General features: G+C 42.6%; 1 protein-coding gene across 2 annotated transcripts in view; it reads left to right on the top strand.

Moving 5' to 3' along the window:
• Positions 1–13,280, top strand: part of LOC115056247 (unconventional myosin-IXa-like) — a 137,929-nt gene that overhangs the window by 28,669 nt on the left and 95,980 nt on the right. For both annotated transcript variants that reach the window (XM_029522539.1, XM_029522538.1), the window contains exon 2: positions 1,911–2,883. In XM_029522539.1, coding sequence (XP_029378399.1) covers positions 1,978–2,883 — 906 coding nt within the window. In that variant the 5' untranslated portion in view covers positions 1,911–1,977. The remainder of the gene's footprint in view (positions 1–1,910; positions 2,884–13,280) is intronic.

The raw sequence follows: 13,280 nt of genomic DNA, 5'->3' as shown, positions 1-13,280 counted from the left end.
GTTCATGTCTTTGTTTCTCACAGACACGCAGCTGTCGATTCCCTCTCTCTCTGGTGGTGGTGTGCTCCTGCAGACTGATGTAGGTGGTCAGGACCAATCCAGACAGCAGGAGGGAGAGCAGGATCCGTCTGAGACACTCAAAGGATGACTGGCTGGATCATACTCCTCTCCTTCGACCTCTCTCTCGCTATCCATTTGACACATGGACTTGGCTGGGGGAGCCACAGATGTAAAACCTTATACAGAAAATAAAAGGCGGTCAGGATTCAGGCAATAGTAGATCAGTTGTTGCCTTGAAGGATATTGTGCATGTTTCTGTTCGTTTGCTTCAGGTCCTGTCAAAGCTTGTCTTTGCCTTGTGCTTCCCAGTAAGCAGACAGCTTTGAATTGAGATTCAATCTGGGAGAGTACGTCGGAAATGGCAGAAATTTAATGATGTGAGGTTTGCGTATGTTTGTGTTGGCAGTGAATATTGTGAGCACAGTCAGAAAGAGACAGAAACGGCATGAGAGAGAGATTGCTCAAATGAAATGTGCAACACAAGGCGAAAGGGCGACTGGCAGCGATCAGCTGTTTTTTTAATAATATAAGCTTCTGTTTTAACATTTGTTTCCTTCGTCCTCTCCTCTTGTGGTTTATGTGTGCGCAAAATGCACTGTTCATCATCGTCTGGCATTGGCATCTTGTATTTCCATGATGTCCAGTCAGTCTGTGTTTTTACATTTTTGGTATTAATATTATCTGAAACTCACAGATCACAGATGGAACAAACACCAGAGCTACAGGTTGAAAATAACGCAAAGAATTAGAACTCAGCGTCATAGATACACATGTGGCTATTACGTCCTGATTTTCTATCTACCCATAGTAATATTTATTATAATAATACTAACTTTGAAAATTATTGTTCATAAAATTGCTATATTTATAAAGTAAAACAGCACAGATAACATGATGCAAAAACATCTGACAGTGAGTGAAAGGTGGCACTAAAAGATGTTGTTTGTTTTTTTAATAGATTTAAAGGAAGGTGAATAGATTGCACATACCACTATAATATATACCAGTATAATGTAATTCATACTACATTTTGACATTTAAAGATAACAGTTTTGTATTTGTAAGACCTACCTAATCTGATGAATTCTAGCCAAAAAATGCCCAATATTGCATATTGGCCAGGAAAGGTTGAATGAAAAGTACCTGAATAATATATATCATGTCATGTATGAGTGTTTTCCAACACTAACTAGAAAATTCAGCCATTTAAGTTGCTTCATTTGGCATTGCATGTGAAGTTCTGTCGTGTGTGTGAAAGTGAAACTGGACTGAGCGTGTATGTAAAACGAAAAAGAGGGAAAATGAAGTGCTCTGTCCACTATCAACAGGGAAGTGGTGAATTACACCATTGTGCTCTCATTACAGCCACTTTTGTGTGGAAGGTGGCAGCTGTTAATCTTGGCACATGCCTAGAGCCTTTGGATAATCACATGCGTACACACGCACAGACACACACACACACACAGGGTATGTGGTGCTGATAAGCTGTGGCGGCCGGTAGCCTTTAAATTCATGAAGTAGCTTCTGTTCCTCATTGTTTTGAATGGCTATCAGTTCTTGTCTCTCTCAGACTGGCTTCATGTGCCTCTTTTGTGGCGACTGTGATAGTAGTTCCCTTTACGATCTGAAACAGAAAGCCCTTTGAGCCACTCTCCTCTGTCATGGGACCGATGAAATCGCCATGACTCGACTGACCCTGTTGTGACTCACTGTGCTGGAAATGCCTGAACTGATGTCTGAAGACACTCGTTTCTCCTTTGAACCCTTGTTTTGCTGTTGCTTTGCCTCCATGTTTAATCACCTCCCATCTCTTTTTCTGCCTCTTTCTCCATCTCTCTGTCCTCCTCCAGTTGGGATGTCCTGAGTCAGTCCTCTGGGCCCAGAGACCGGTGTGCTGATGGGACCTGCTGCGCCACCATGAGCTTACAAGATGGCGGCTGCAGCTATGCCAGCAGTGTCACCAACATGGCCACCGCTAGTGGGAGCATGCGGCGGCGCCTGGAGGACCAGGAGTTCACCCTGCGTGTCTACCCGGGCGCCCTGGCTGAGGGCACCATTTATTGCCCAGTCAGTGCCCGCAAGAACACCACAGCTGCTGAAGCCATCGAGTGCCTCATCGACCGGTTGCGCCTGGAGCGTACCAAATGCTACGTGTTGGCCGAGGTGAAGGAGTTTGGCGGGGAGGAATGGATCCTGAATCCTGGGGACTGTCCTGTCCAGCGGATGATGCTATGGCCACGAAGCGCCTTGGAGAATCGCAGCGGTCTGTGCAGTGGTGATGATTACCGCTTCCTCCTGCGGGAGAAGAACCTGGATGGATCTATTCATTATGGCGGCAGCCTGCAAATGTGGTTGCGGGTGACTGAGGAGCGTCGGCGCATGGTGGAACGGGGTTTTCTCCCCCAGCCTGCAGGGAGCGACCCTCCGTCCGACCTCTGCGCTCTCCCAGAGCTAACAGAGCGTGCCCTTTTAGAAAGCCTCCGTGCACGTTTCCGACAGGAGAAAATCTACACGTACATTGGGAGTATTCTTATTGTGATTAACCCATTCCAGTTCCTGCCAATCTACAACCCTAAATATGTCAAATTGTACGACAACCACACGTTGGGGAAGCTGGAGCCCCACATTTACGCTGTGGCAGATGTGGCGTATCATGCCATGCTGCAGCGAAGGAAGAACCAGTGTATAGTGATTTCTGGGGAGAGCGGGTCGGGGAAGACTCAGAGCACCAACTTCCTCATTCATCATCTCACTGCACTCAGCCAGAAGGGCTTTGCCAGCGGTGTGGAGCAGATCATCCTTGGAGCCGGACCCGTGCTAGAGGTAAGAAGCACCTGCAGCACAATACAGGACAGAGATAGAGGACATGACCGTAACATCGAAAAAGCACGTTTTGTATTTCTGTAGCATTCTGTTTGGGCGAAGATGATGATTTATTTTGGTTGTGGTTCCGATCTAGATTTTCATGCAACAAGCAAGATATCTCAAACTAAGAGATGGTTGTTTTCAATGATGCGTGATTGTGATATAGTCTTTGGGGAGAAGAACATTTCGCTTTTGTCCTCTGAATTTACTGATTCCACCTGATAGAGGAGGACCAACTTTGTTGAGTCTCACAGCCCTTTTCCAAACCTCTCTATAAACTCTTGAGCTGATCCAGAGGAATGCAAAAGGAAGTGATCAGCCTTGTTGCATTTACACCTGCCATCCAGACGCGTCACTTCTCCAGCCCCTAAAACGCACTAATAGAAACTTGGTTCTGTTTTAGCTTGAAAACTCTGACATTGTGTGGAGATTTTTTCTGATATGGAGCTGAAACAGGGGATGATTTAAAATGAAATCCTCGTGGGGGTTAGGGTTAGGTAGGAACACAAGTTAACCCCTTAAAATCAAAGCAGGGAAAGAAGTTCAGTTCAAGCTTGAGACAACTGGTTCTTCTCAACAACTAGTTTTTGTGGCAGATTTTTCTTCTGTAGTTGTCCACACTTGATGTGTTCAGTTAAAAACACACACAAAAAAAAGTAAGGCAGTATGCTAAAGCTATAGCACCATTCATTTCATTTGTCGTGAATTAGACACCCAGTTAAAGGAAGTGACAGAAGCCTGATGAAAGCCGAGGAGAAGTCAGCAGGTTATTTCTCTGGTGGAGGAATGTCAGCTCATGAGGCGAGGCATGAAATGGATTATAGAAATGTCCCTCTCAAACCGGAATGCCCCTACATGTGGGGAAGCCTATATTTAGGCCCTGGATTTACAACATATGACTTCCATATATATTATGTGACCCAGAAATGGGAGTTTCCGTACTGTCAACTCTGTGGACAGTGGGGGGGGTGAAAACTAATGGAATGTCATCTAATCCGTCCTACATTAGAAATCAATAATGGATTATGGAATTTACTCGAGAATGTCGTGTTTTCAGAAGGTCTGAAGGGCGACGTGCTGATGAATGAGACTCTCTGAGCCTCAGAGCAGTTTATTGTTTTCTGCCTGCCATTTTGTCCTCAGCTTGTGGCTTCCTGTCAGGACGTATGGGAATGCCACGTCAACACACAGCTGTGCCGGTTGACACCATGTGGGTCCCATGCGGAGGTCTGTACAGAGAAATGAGGTTATTGCACAGACCATTGGATGCACAGGGTCTCATGTAAAAGTGGTGAATCACTTGGATTACTGCTTCATACGGTGCTTTACATCCTGAGAAGCTCTCAGCGGGGATGTGTTACAGGTTGGAAGTACTGGTAGCTCCAGATAGCTGTGTTTGAACCTCACATGTGCCGCGGTTGCTACAGTTGCTGATTTGACAGTGATTACTGAGGAACCTGTTAGAGTTCAGGTGGCTGTGAGGACCCCAAAGGCTCATCTCTGATGATAACACAGACAGAGGAACATTACTCTCTGAGGAGCTGCATACCATTTGTCTGTGTGTATAAGCATCCATGTGTCCAGTGTAATCACTTCCTCATCAGTCATGTCTGCCTGAGCTGTGAGAAACAAGCTGCGCTGTTTATATGTTCCAAAGACAAACAAGCAAAGCGAGATAAAATGTAACACGTTATATATTTGATTTCTGGTTCCAATTAGATGTCTGTTTGTGTCTTATGCTGGCTTTCTTCTTGATAACTTTCCAGATGTAGGAAACATGATATCATGAGGACAATAGAAAGAAGTTATTTATAACTAGCTTAAAGATTCAAATATGTTTTTTTTTTTTATTTTATAATTTTCTTCAGTTGTTTCAAGTTATAGTTTGACATTTTGAAAAATGTGCTTTTTCTCATTTCCACAAAATTAACTTGTATAAACAGGCTTTTAAACACAGACCAACCTGTTAATGAAAGCTGACTGACCCTTTTCACTGCCAGGTGACTCTGTCTTTCTGTTTTTTGTTTTTTTGTTTTTTCCCCCGATGTGTAACGTTCACCATCACAACATGTTGACTGGTGACTGTGTTACTGTGTTTTTTCTGCAATATAAAAATCAAAAAGACAAGAAAGAACAAAATCAGCGCTGCACATTTTCCCCAGTGTGCTGAAAACAGTAATCGCTACAGCAATTTACAAGGCACTGTCTGAGTCTCATACACATCATACAAAGGAATAGAAAATGAGCACGTTCATTCGGGTTTTGTGTTCACATCAGACCCTTGTCTGCTGCCGAGTCACGTGCCCAGGTCTCAACACCTATTTTAGCCTTTTCCATTGCTGACAAAAGCCAGATGTTAGTAAGTCTTAGTGACTTGTTTGACTCGGGAAAAGAGGCTTAACACGGTTTTTGTGAAAGAAACTCAAAATGTTGTCAGTCTTATATCACTCCTTTAACGTGAACTCCTTTTGGGGCCAGCAGCTGCCTAGTTTAGCATTAAGTTTAGAAAATCATGGTGAAAATGACTAACCTCTCAGTCCAAAAAGAATTAAATCACCTACAGTTAATGTGAAAGCTCATTTCTTTAATCCTTTACTCTTTACTCCAGCAACTCCTTCAAGAAATAAACCCACATAAACTGATTTTTTTACTTTGCTCTGGAGCTAGTTATCTTACATATTAGATATATCATTCATTCATTTGTTTCTGGGTCGCAGGGGGCTCACACTGAGTGAGGACAGGGGTCACCCTGGACAGGTCAGCAGTCCAACACAGGACCAACACACAGAGACAGACAGACCAACAACCACTCACACTCACACTCAGACCTACGGACAGTTTAGAGTCAGCAGTTAACCCAAACATGATGTCTTTGGACGGAGGGAGGAAACCAGAGTAACTGAAGGAAACCCACGCAAGTACGGGGAGGACATGCAAACTCCACAGAGAAAGGCTCCAGACCGGGAACTGAACCCACAACCTTTTTGTTGTGGGGCAAAAAATGCTAACTGCCGCGCTGCCCCCCAAAATGTTATTTAGTGAGCTTCAGCAATGCTGCAGGGTGACTTTTGTTGGCCTGGGACAGAGCAAGACTTCTTGCATGTTCCGTCCTTGTTTCCAATAACTGTGTTAAGCTCTGCTAGTAACCTACTGGACCCTGCTTTATACTAAACAATTCAGTCTGACAGTTGTTACATTCAAGAAAGCCAAGCACTTATTTCCCAAAATCAAACTGTCAAAATAAACCTGGAATTCTCTCCTAGTGAAACTGAATGTGGCGTCCAAGAAGATGAATGCACTAGCATCACAGACTTCAGAAATATGAGCCACTTCACTGTGTCCTTGCTCATATTGTCTACTCTAATTCTGTCAGTGTCTTAGAAACAGAAACTCCAGCGATACAGAGTCTGTTAACCAGTCAGATTACTGTCGCTCTTCATTGTCAGTCTGCTTGTCTACAAATCAGTTTCAAGTGCAGAAAACATTAAATGACATGCTGTCTTAGTGGCTTTTGCACATATATACCAAAACTATTAGGTGTAAATTATTATTTGATTGGAAAAGCCCTCAGTGAAGCTTTTTATTCGCTTAGCTGGCAATGTCAGGAAACGCTTCAGCGATGTGAAACCCCTTAAGTACCAACAGTATCATCTTATTTTTGTGTCCGGGGAGGGAAGAGTCTGCCTTGACTGTGGAAGTGTCAATTATAGTAGTTTAAAATGTCGCATTATATGCAGATAGTATTTTTTATATCTTGAATAATCAGCAATGATTTGTTGATTTGTAGGAAATAAAGGTGACTAAAGTTTGAGTGAAAAATGTGGGCTAGAACTGAACTCACCATTCAATAGCTCACAGATGAACTATTTTCCAACAGCTGAACCTGACGTCCATAATAATGCACTGTTTGCATTGCACAGCCAACAGCTGGATGTAGAGATATTGTGGGCTGTGTTGAACGGCCCCGGAGCCTGACATGTTTCTGTGAGAAGCAGCCCTCTGGGGTAGAAATTTTATGGTTGGCCAAGGCACAACCGGTCGAATTCTTTGGTTTCCACAAGTTGTAAATGCCAATTACAGAAACATTTGCTCCGGTCAGATGCTGTCGCTACCATGCTGAGGCTGTGTGGACGTTTGAATGTTCACCCTGAGGCTGGAAATATGAGGTCAGAGAGGCGTATTAGATACATTACACATGGATGCCAGTTATGAAGAAGTATTAAAACTCTGGCCAATTGTTGGTTCCCCTAATGTGTTTAGTAGCTGTGAGGTCCATTTTCTCTCTATGTATGAAGCTTTCCTCTTTATTCCCTCCATCTTATCTCATTGTCCCAATTAAGGCTGTTTTCCTTTCATTTCTTTGGAGATGTTTAGCATCATATAGTTGGCAAGTTACTTAAATGTAATGTAATCAATTACACCTTGCCAATAAAGGACATTACTGTGTACCAGTGCCTCCGAACTTCCACACATATCTATATATATTAATGTATTCTATATTAAACGCTTGTGTATGTAGAAATGACACAACAGTACAAAGTGCTGTCCGTATCACGTTTACAGTTTTTGAGGAGAGTGTAGCGAACCAAGACATGAGATCAGTCTGGGTTCTCATGTGCTTTGAGCTTTTGTGTCCATGCGGTATAGTCTCTAACTGCTGGGCTATCAGCTCACCTCTGCTTTTACTATTTTAACAGCTGAAAAAATTAAGTAAATAACAGACCTGGAACCAGGTGCATGGATTAAAAGGGTTGCATTTAGTAGTACAGCGCCATCTCCCTTTCCCTTTACAAGCCAGGCTAACTCGCACCTTAGTTACAATGCCAGTGTGTGTGTGTGTTTTTCTAGATGTGGTGAGCTGATTGCATATTGTCACGGATCCGACTGACCGAGCTTCAGTGCCACATGAACACAGCAGGGCTGAGGAATCAATGAGCTGCACAGTCTGCCAGGTTTTTTTTGGTCAGTTGCACAATTACTTTCCACTGTTTCAAGATAGCAGTGCCAAATGACTACACCTCATCGTCCAACACACCCGTTGGCACTCTGACAGATGAGCACAAGTGCATTTGCTATTTAAACAAAATGGGTGCTGGATAGGATGATGGGTTGCATGACGTTTTCTTTTTTTATAATTTTTTATCAATACTAATAGTTTGAAAATCAAATGAATGTTGATTATGCTCTGATACTTTCTCAGTAATTAACAACACATCATACACACAATTTCTCCAGAGCAAAAAGTATAGAAACAATCAGCATCTGCCTCTTTTCTCTGTTACAGCAGGCCATTTAGTGATGGACTGCTGCGGTGAGGATTTAGGCTCTTCATCAGCTCGTGTTAGCACTTCACTCGTTGTATTTGTGGACAGACTTCTGTATTTTACAAGTGACAGCGCCACGTCTCATCTTTAGTGAAATATTCCCACACACTTGTTGAACTGCTGCTAGTTTGCTGCACTGACCCACTGACCTCCTCACCTGCTGCTTTCTCTGAGGCATCCATGTTGTTAGTGCCGAAACCAGTTAATCTAAGACTACTCAACTCAAGCTCACAGCATCATCGTGGAGCAGTCAAGTCTGTGTCACCCGTAGATCTGGCCCTCAGCTCCCCTGCTCCGGTTCAGACATACTGTTCACGCTGTTGTATTTGGTGGTAGCAGGTGAACTGAAGCCGGCGGCTCAGGAATAATCAGTAGAAGCAGTTAGAGACTTTCAGGGGAACACAGTGGAGTGTTCAGCAGCTGATATTTCCCTCAGGTGTTGGTGGGACTCGGCATTAGACAGATGGTCTTCAAATGAATGCTAATGCTCCATAACAGCTGAATGTGCAAGTGGTGATAGTCTGTCAGTGTTTGTGCTTACAAGCCACGTGTACGTAAATTCATCACACAACGCAGTGTGTAATCCAAATGGTTAATTAGTCTAATGCTTTAGAATAGCTGACTGCTGTCAGGTGTAACTGAGGCAGCTACAGTGTTACTCATCCACACGTGGGATTTTAGTGTATCTTAGAGCTGAAATAATTAGTGGGTTGATTTATTGATCAATTAAACTTCACTTTACGTTTGAACAATTCAGGTCCATTTTAAGAGCAAAAATCTGAAACCAATTAGCTCGAATGGCCAGGAAGGTGGGCAAACACAGGGGAAATGACTTGTATAATATTATGCAATTATGAAGTAAAAATAAACATTAAATTTGTGTAAAAAGACCCTGACGCTTTAGACAATAGATAGATGTGTATGTAATGTGTGTGCTCATCAGGGTGAAAGGTGAAACTCACTTGTCCCTCCATCGTGGTGATCTGCTGTTTTCTAAGCATTGTATCATTATAAACTGTGCAGAAAAAAAATGTAATGAGCAAATTAACCCTAACCCTAACCTGCACATTAACTGGTAAAAAGAACAATCATTTGTTGCAGCCCTAAAATATTCTGTTCAAATGAAGTCTGATGTTGCTCGTGGGTTTTCATCATGATTATCCGAAAGCAAAAGCTACTAAATGCAAAAGTAGCTTAAGAAACCTGCATAAAATTAGCCTATTACCCAAAGACGGCACTAAAGCTTTAATAATGAATTTCTTCAGATGAAAAAATTACAAAGAAAAATGGGTCCAGACTTTGACTGGAACTTTGTACCAGCATTTCGAATATATATGTGGACTACGTGTCACTAAGGACAGCTATGGTTGGGCCTCAATTTGAGTGCATTTGTATAAAAGCCTGTAGATGCAAATAAGTCATTCTCTCTGGATTCACTTAAGCAGCTTACTGCCAACTGGATGAATGGGGAAGGGGAGGGGGGACCTGCAAGTGAGTTGAGTGAAATATTATTTATTTTAAAACCACATTCCTTATAAATATTTAAAATCCATTATTTTAAGCATTGCCTTTGATTGACAAATTTGAATTTCAATTCTAATGTAGCATCAGGACAAGACTCAAAGCTTCTTGCTGTTCCAGAAGACCAGGGTTTAGTGACTGCTACAATAAGCCTGAGAAAAAAGATCCAGCTGCTGTAATGTGTTACTTATCTCCTCTTACCTTCCACTTGTCCTCTGTTCTGTTGGTCCTTCTGTGTTGGATCCAGCTGAGCTGCGTGGCCCTGCACTTTACATCAAGTTACTGTTGAGTGCAAGGTCCTGAGCTATTTTAGTCATCAGGAGAGCCAGTGGAGGGTCCTGACTCGCACACGGCAGACGTGTTCATAGGCACAAAACAAGCACACAACACAGCAATAAGCACAGATGTAAACCAGCAGCAGCAGCTCGCTCCGTGTTTTTCCATCATTAAACTATCAAGTGACACATTTGATATCCATATTGGCAAATAAATGCAGAATTTATGCTTCTAGTTTCGGTCTTAAGTTCACTCCCTCAGCTGGAAACCTTCTGAACCGTCTGAAATCTCTTTGCTAATCGTTTCCGATTTGCTGCTTTTAGTTTTTTATTTTCTGTCAGTGCACGAATTTGTTCATGGCCTGCACTTCGTCTTGCTCCTGTCTACGCTGCACTAGCATGCTGAACTGCCTCTGGCTGCGTGGTCGCTGTATTTCTGATTAGATTTGGAGACTATTTTTGTCGGCACACTCTCCTGCGTTTGGATGGGTGAAATTTAAGTGTATAAGTTGATGCGTTGTGATGCAAAACACTCTTTCAGTTGATTACATCCGTGACCTGGAGTCAGCTGACGGTAGAGCGGGGCAGGGGTCTGTCACAGGTTCAGCCATTCACCATTCACACTAATTTTAGACCCTCCAGTGAATCCAAACATGCACATCTTTGGACTGGAAGGAATCCACACAGGGAGAACATACCAACTCCAAACACAAAGCCCTGGGGTTCAAACCCAGAACCTTCTTGCCGCGAGGCAAGCTGTGCATGAGATAAGATCTCAAGCTATGGAAACATGGGACAGATGGATAATGTGCATGACGTGATGTTCATCCATCATTTCTTTTAATTGTATTTTCCTTTTTCCTCATTCCTCCTTTTTAATAAAAGGATCTGGTGTTTCAGGTTGGTGTCAGCTGTGTAGCTTGGATGGTTTTGATTTTGATTTACTTCCCACATGCTCAGTTGCATCTTTGTTGTGTGTTTGAACTCAGATTTGTCACTTTTGGTCCCAATTGGGTCTTTCTGAAGGTTTGAATGGAGAAAATCACCATGACATTGTTTGAATTGATCGTGAAGAATTTCAGAATCAAAGGCCAAGCTGAGGTCAGGATCATATAGACACAGTGTACTGTCGTATGATACACCCTCACAAATGAGCATCTAAAGCAAAAGTGTGTGCTTGGTGTCCCTTTAAAATGTTGATATTATTGTGAATAATTGATTTTGTGTCACTGGACTAGTACATTAATCCATATCTCTGCTCTACGTGTTGGTAAACTCACATGCCCTATTTTCATTTTAATTGTTCCAGCCTGTATGAAAATATCTAAATATTACTTAAAAGAATTTCTTCTTCTTAGTTTTTGTTTTCTCTCCATGGGCTCACATGGTTCGAGTCCTTCTTAAAGGTATAACTAATATCCTGTTTAAAATGTACCCGTAATAAATGTGCCTACTCGCACTTTGTCTTGTGTTAAAGAACATTTTTATCCTGACCCTTATGCATACACATATGCACTTAACCTGATGACAGCGACTCTGTTCAAATTTACTCCACTGCAGCGGTGGAGACAGTAACTAGCTGTGACTGACGCTGCTCTGTTTTTCAAGGTCATAGCTGTGTGTGTGTTGGCGTGGATGGATGAGCCTGTGTGTGTCTTCCCATTTAAGAGCTGAACAGTGAGATAGCTAACCTTGGCCAAGCACATAGAGCTTCATTGTCTTTACCGACAACCCTTCAGCTCTTGACAGGGCTCAGTCTTTGACCTTTTTGGCTACAGAGCTTCATTTGTGGCCACCAAGCAATATAATACAGCAGAGCACCATCAAAGCAGAAGAAAAAAAAGTGGCCATCAGCATCGCACCACGCCAGAGGTATCATCTGATACTCCTCTGTGCTCCCACAGCCCTGCTGCAATCAATTCTTGCCATGAAGAGGCCTTTAATAAAGGCCAGTAGCTGTGGTATGTAATGTGAGCTGCATTCAGAGCCAGGTGACGGGACAGATATGACTGTACAGCAGGATAGTGCTGACGGGAAGACAGCTGGCAAGCTGAAGGAGGAGATTTGGCGCCTGTGACTGTTGTGTCTGCTCATTGTTGTAAAGTCAGGGGACCTCAGATACCTATTTAGTTTCAGACAATGAAAAATATAACTGGGGTGAAATTTGACTATTTCTCTGTTCAGTGAATTAATATTCGACTCAATCAGGCTGCAAGTTTGATATGCACTTGAAAGCTCAACTTTATTTATTTATCCTTTTATTAAATGAGAGAGGGTTTCAGAGGTAATCTGCTTTTGACTCTTGCTCTCTAATCTGCTGTGACGGTGTAATGCAGAGTGTTTACACACAGTCATGAGTGGCAGATTGTCAAACAAGAGTAATTCAGAGATGTGGTTTGTTGGCATCACAATTAGCTGATTATACCCGCCTGCTCATTGTAATATGAGGTTTGTATCACAACAGCCACTTGTGGGTTTGTTACCTAGCAATCTTACTCTTGATGGAGGATCTGCTTTTCAGATGTGTTGCACAGATTGTGTGATTTCATTGATCTGTTTAAGTATTTCATTTCTATGTGCTGAACCAGGTAGTCCTTTTCTGCTCTGCAGCCTCAGTGCACCAGTTCTCCACTGGAGCAGAACAAAAACCACCATCGTCAGGTCTGATTGCTTGTGACACAATTTGCGCACAGAGGACAGTGTTTTACTTCAGAAGAGTAGCAGCGAGCGGGCAAACATCAGTAGGGAAGTGTCAAAGGGAGGAAAAGATAAAAATCACAGCTTCCAGTCAGGACTTTCTGAATGAAATCAGAGCAGAAAGTGGATGCAGACGCAACGTGAAGCCAGAGCTGAAACTTAGTTTGGCGACTGGTTTGAACGGGCCTCTTCTTAATTAAGATATTGTAGAATATGCTGAATAATCTGTCATATTTTTTTGTTGTCAGCTGTTTCTTTTTAAGTTCTCGTGTCCCCAGCTCAGATGTCATTGGACTTCATGCAATGATGGATCAGACACAGAGAAACACAACGAAATTGTCACGGGAAGATTAGTTGGGAAGAAAAGACAGGTTTGCCTCATCCTGGTCTTGAATGTAAATTGGACAGACTTTGACGCAGACTCATAAATTTGAAATAAAATGTAGATTTTTCCAGAAATCTCCTGCTTTGCTTTGGAAATAGCCATAAATTGTGAATACATCCACATTCAACAGTGTTTTAAAAGGTCACACAGCTG

The sequence above is a fragment of the Echeneis naucrates genome, chromosome 16 (genome assembly GCF_900963305.1).
Source record: "Echeneis naucrates chromosome 16, fEcheNa1.1, whole genome shotgun sequence".
Classification (NCBI taxonomy): domain Eukaryota; kingdom Metazoa; phylum Chordata; class Actinopteri; order Carangiformes; family Echeneidae; genus Echeneis; species Echeneis naucrates.
The sequence above is the reverse complement of the archived record's forward strand: the minus strand, read 5'-3'. Positions and strand labels throughout refer to the sequence as shown.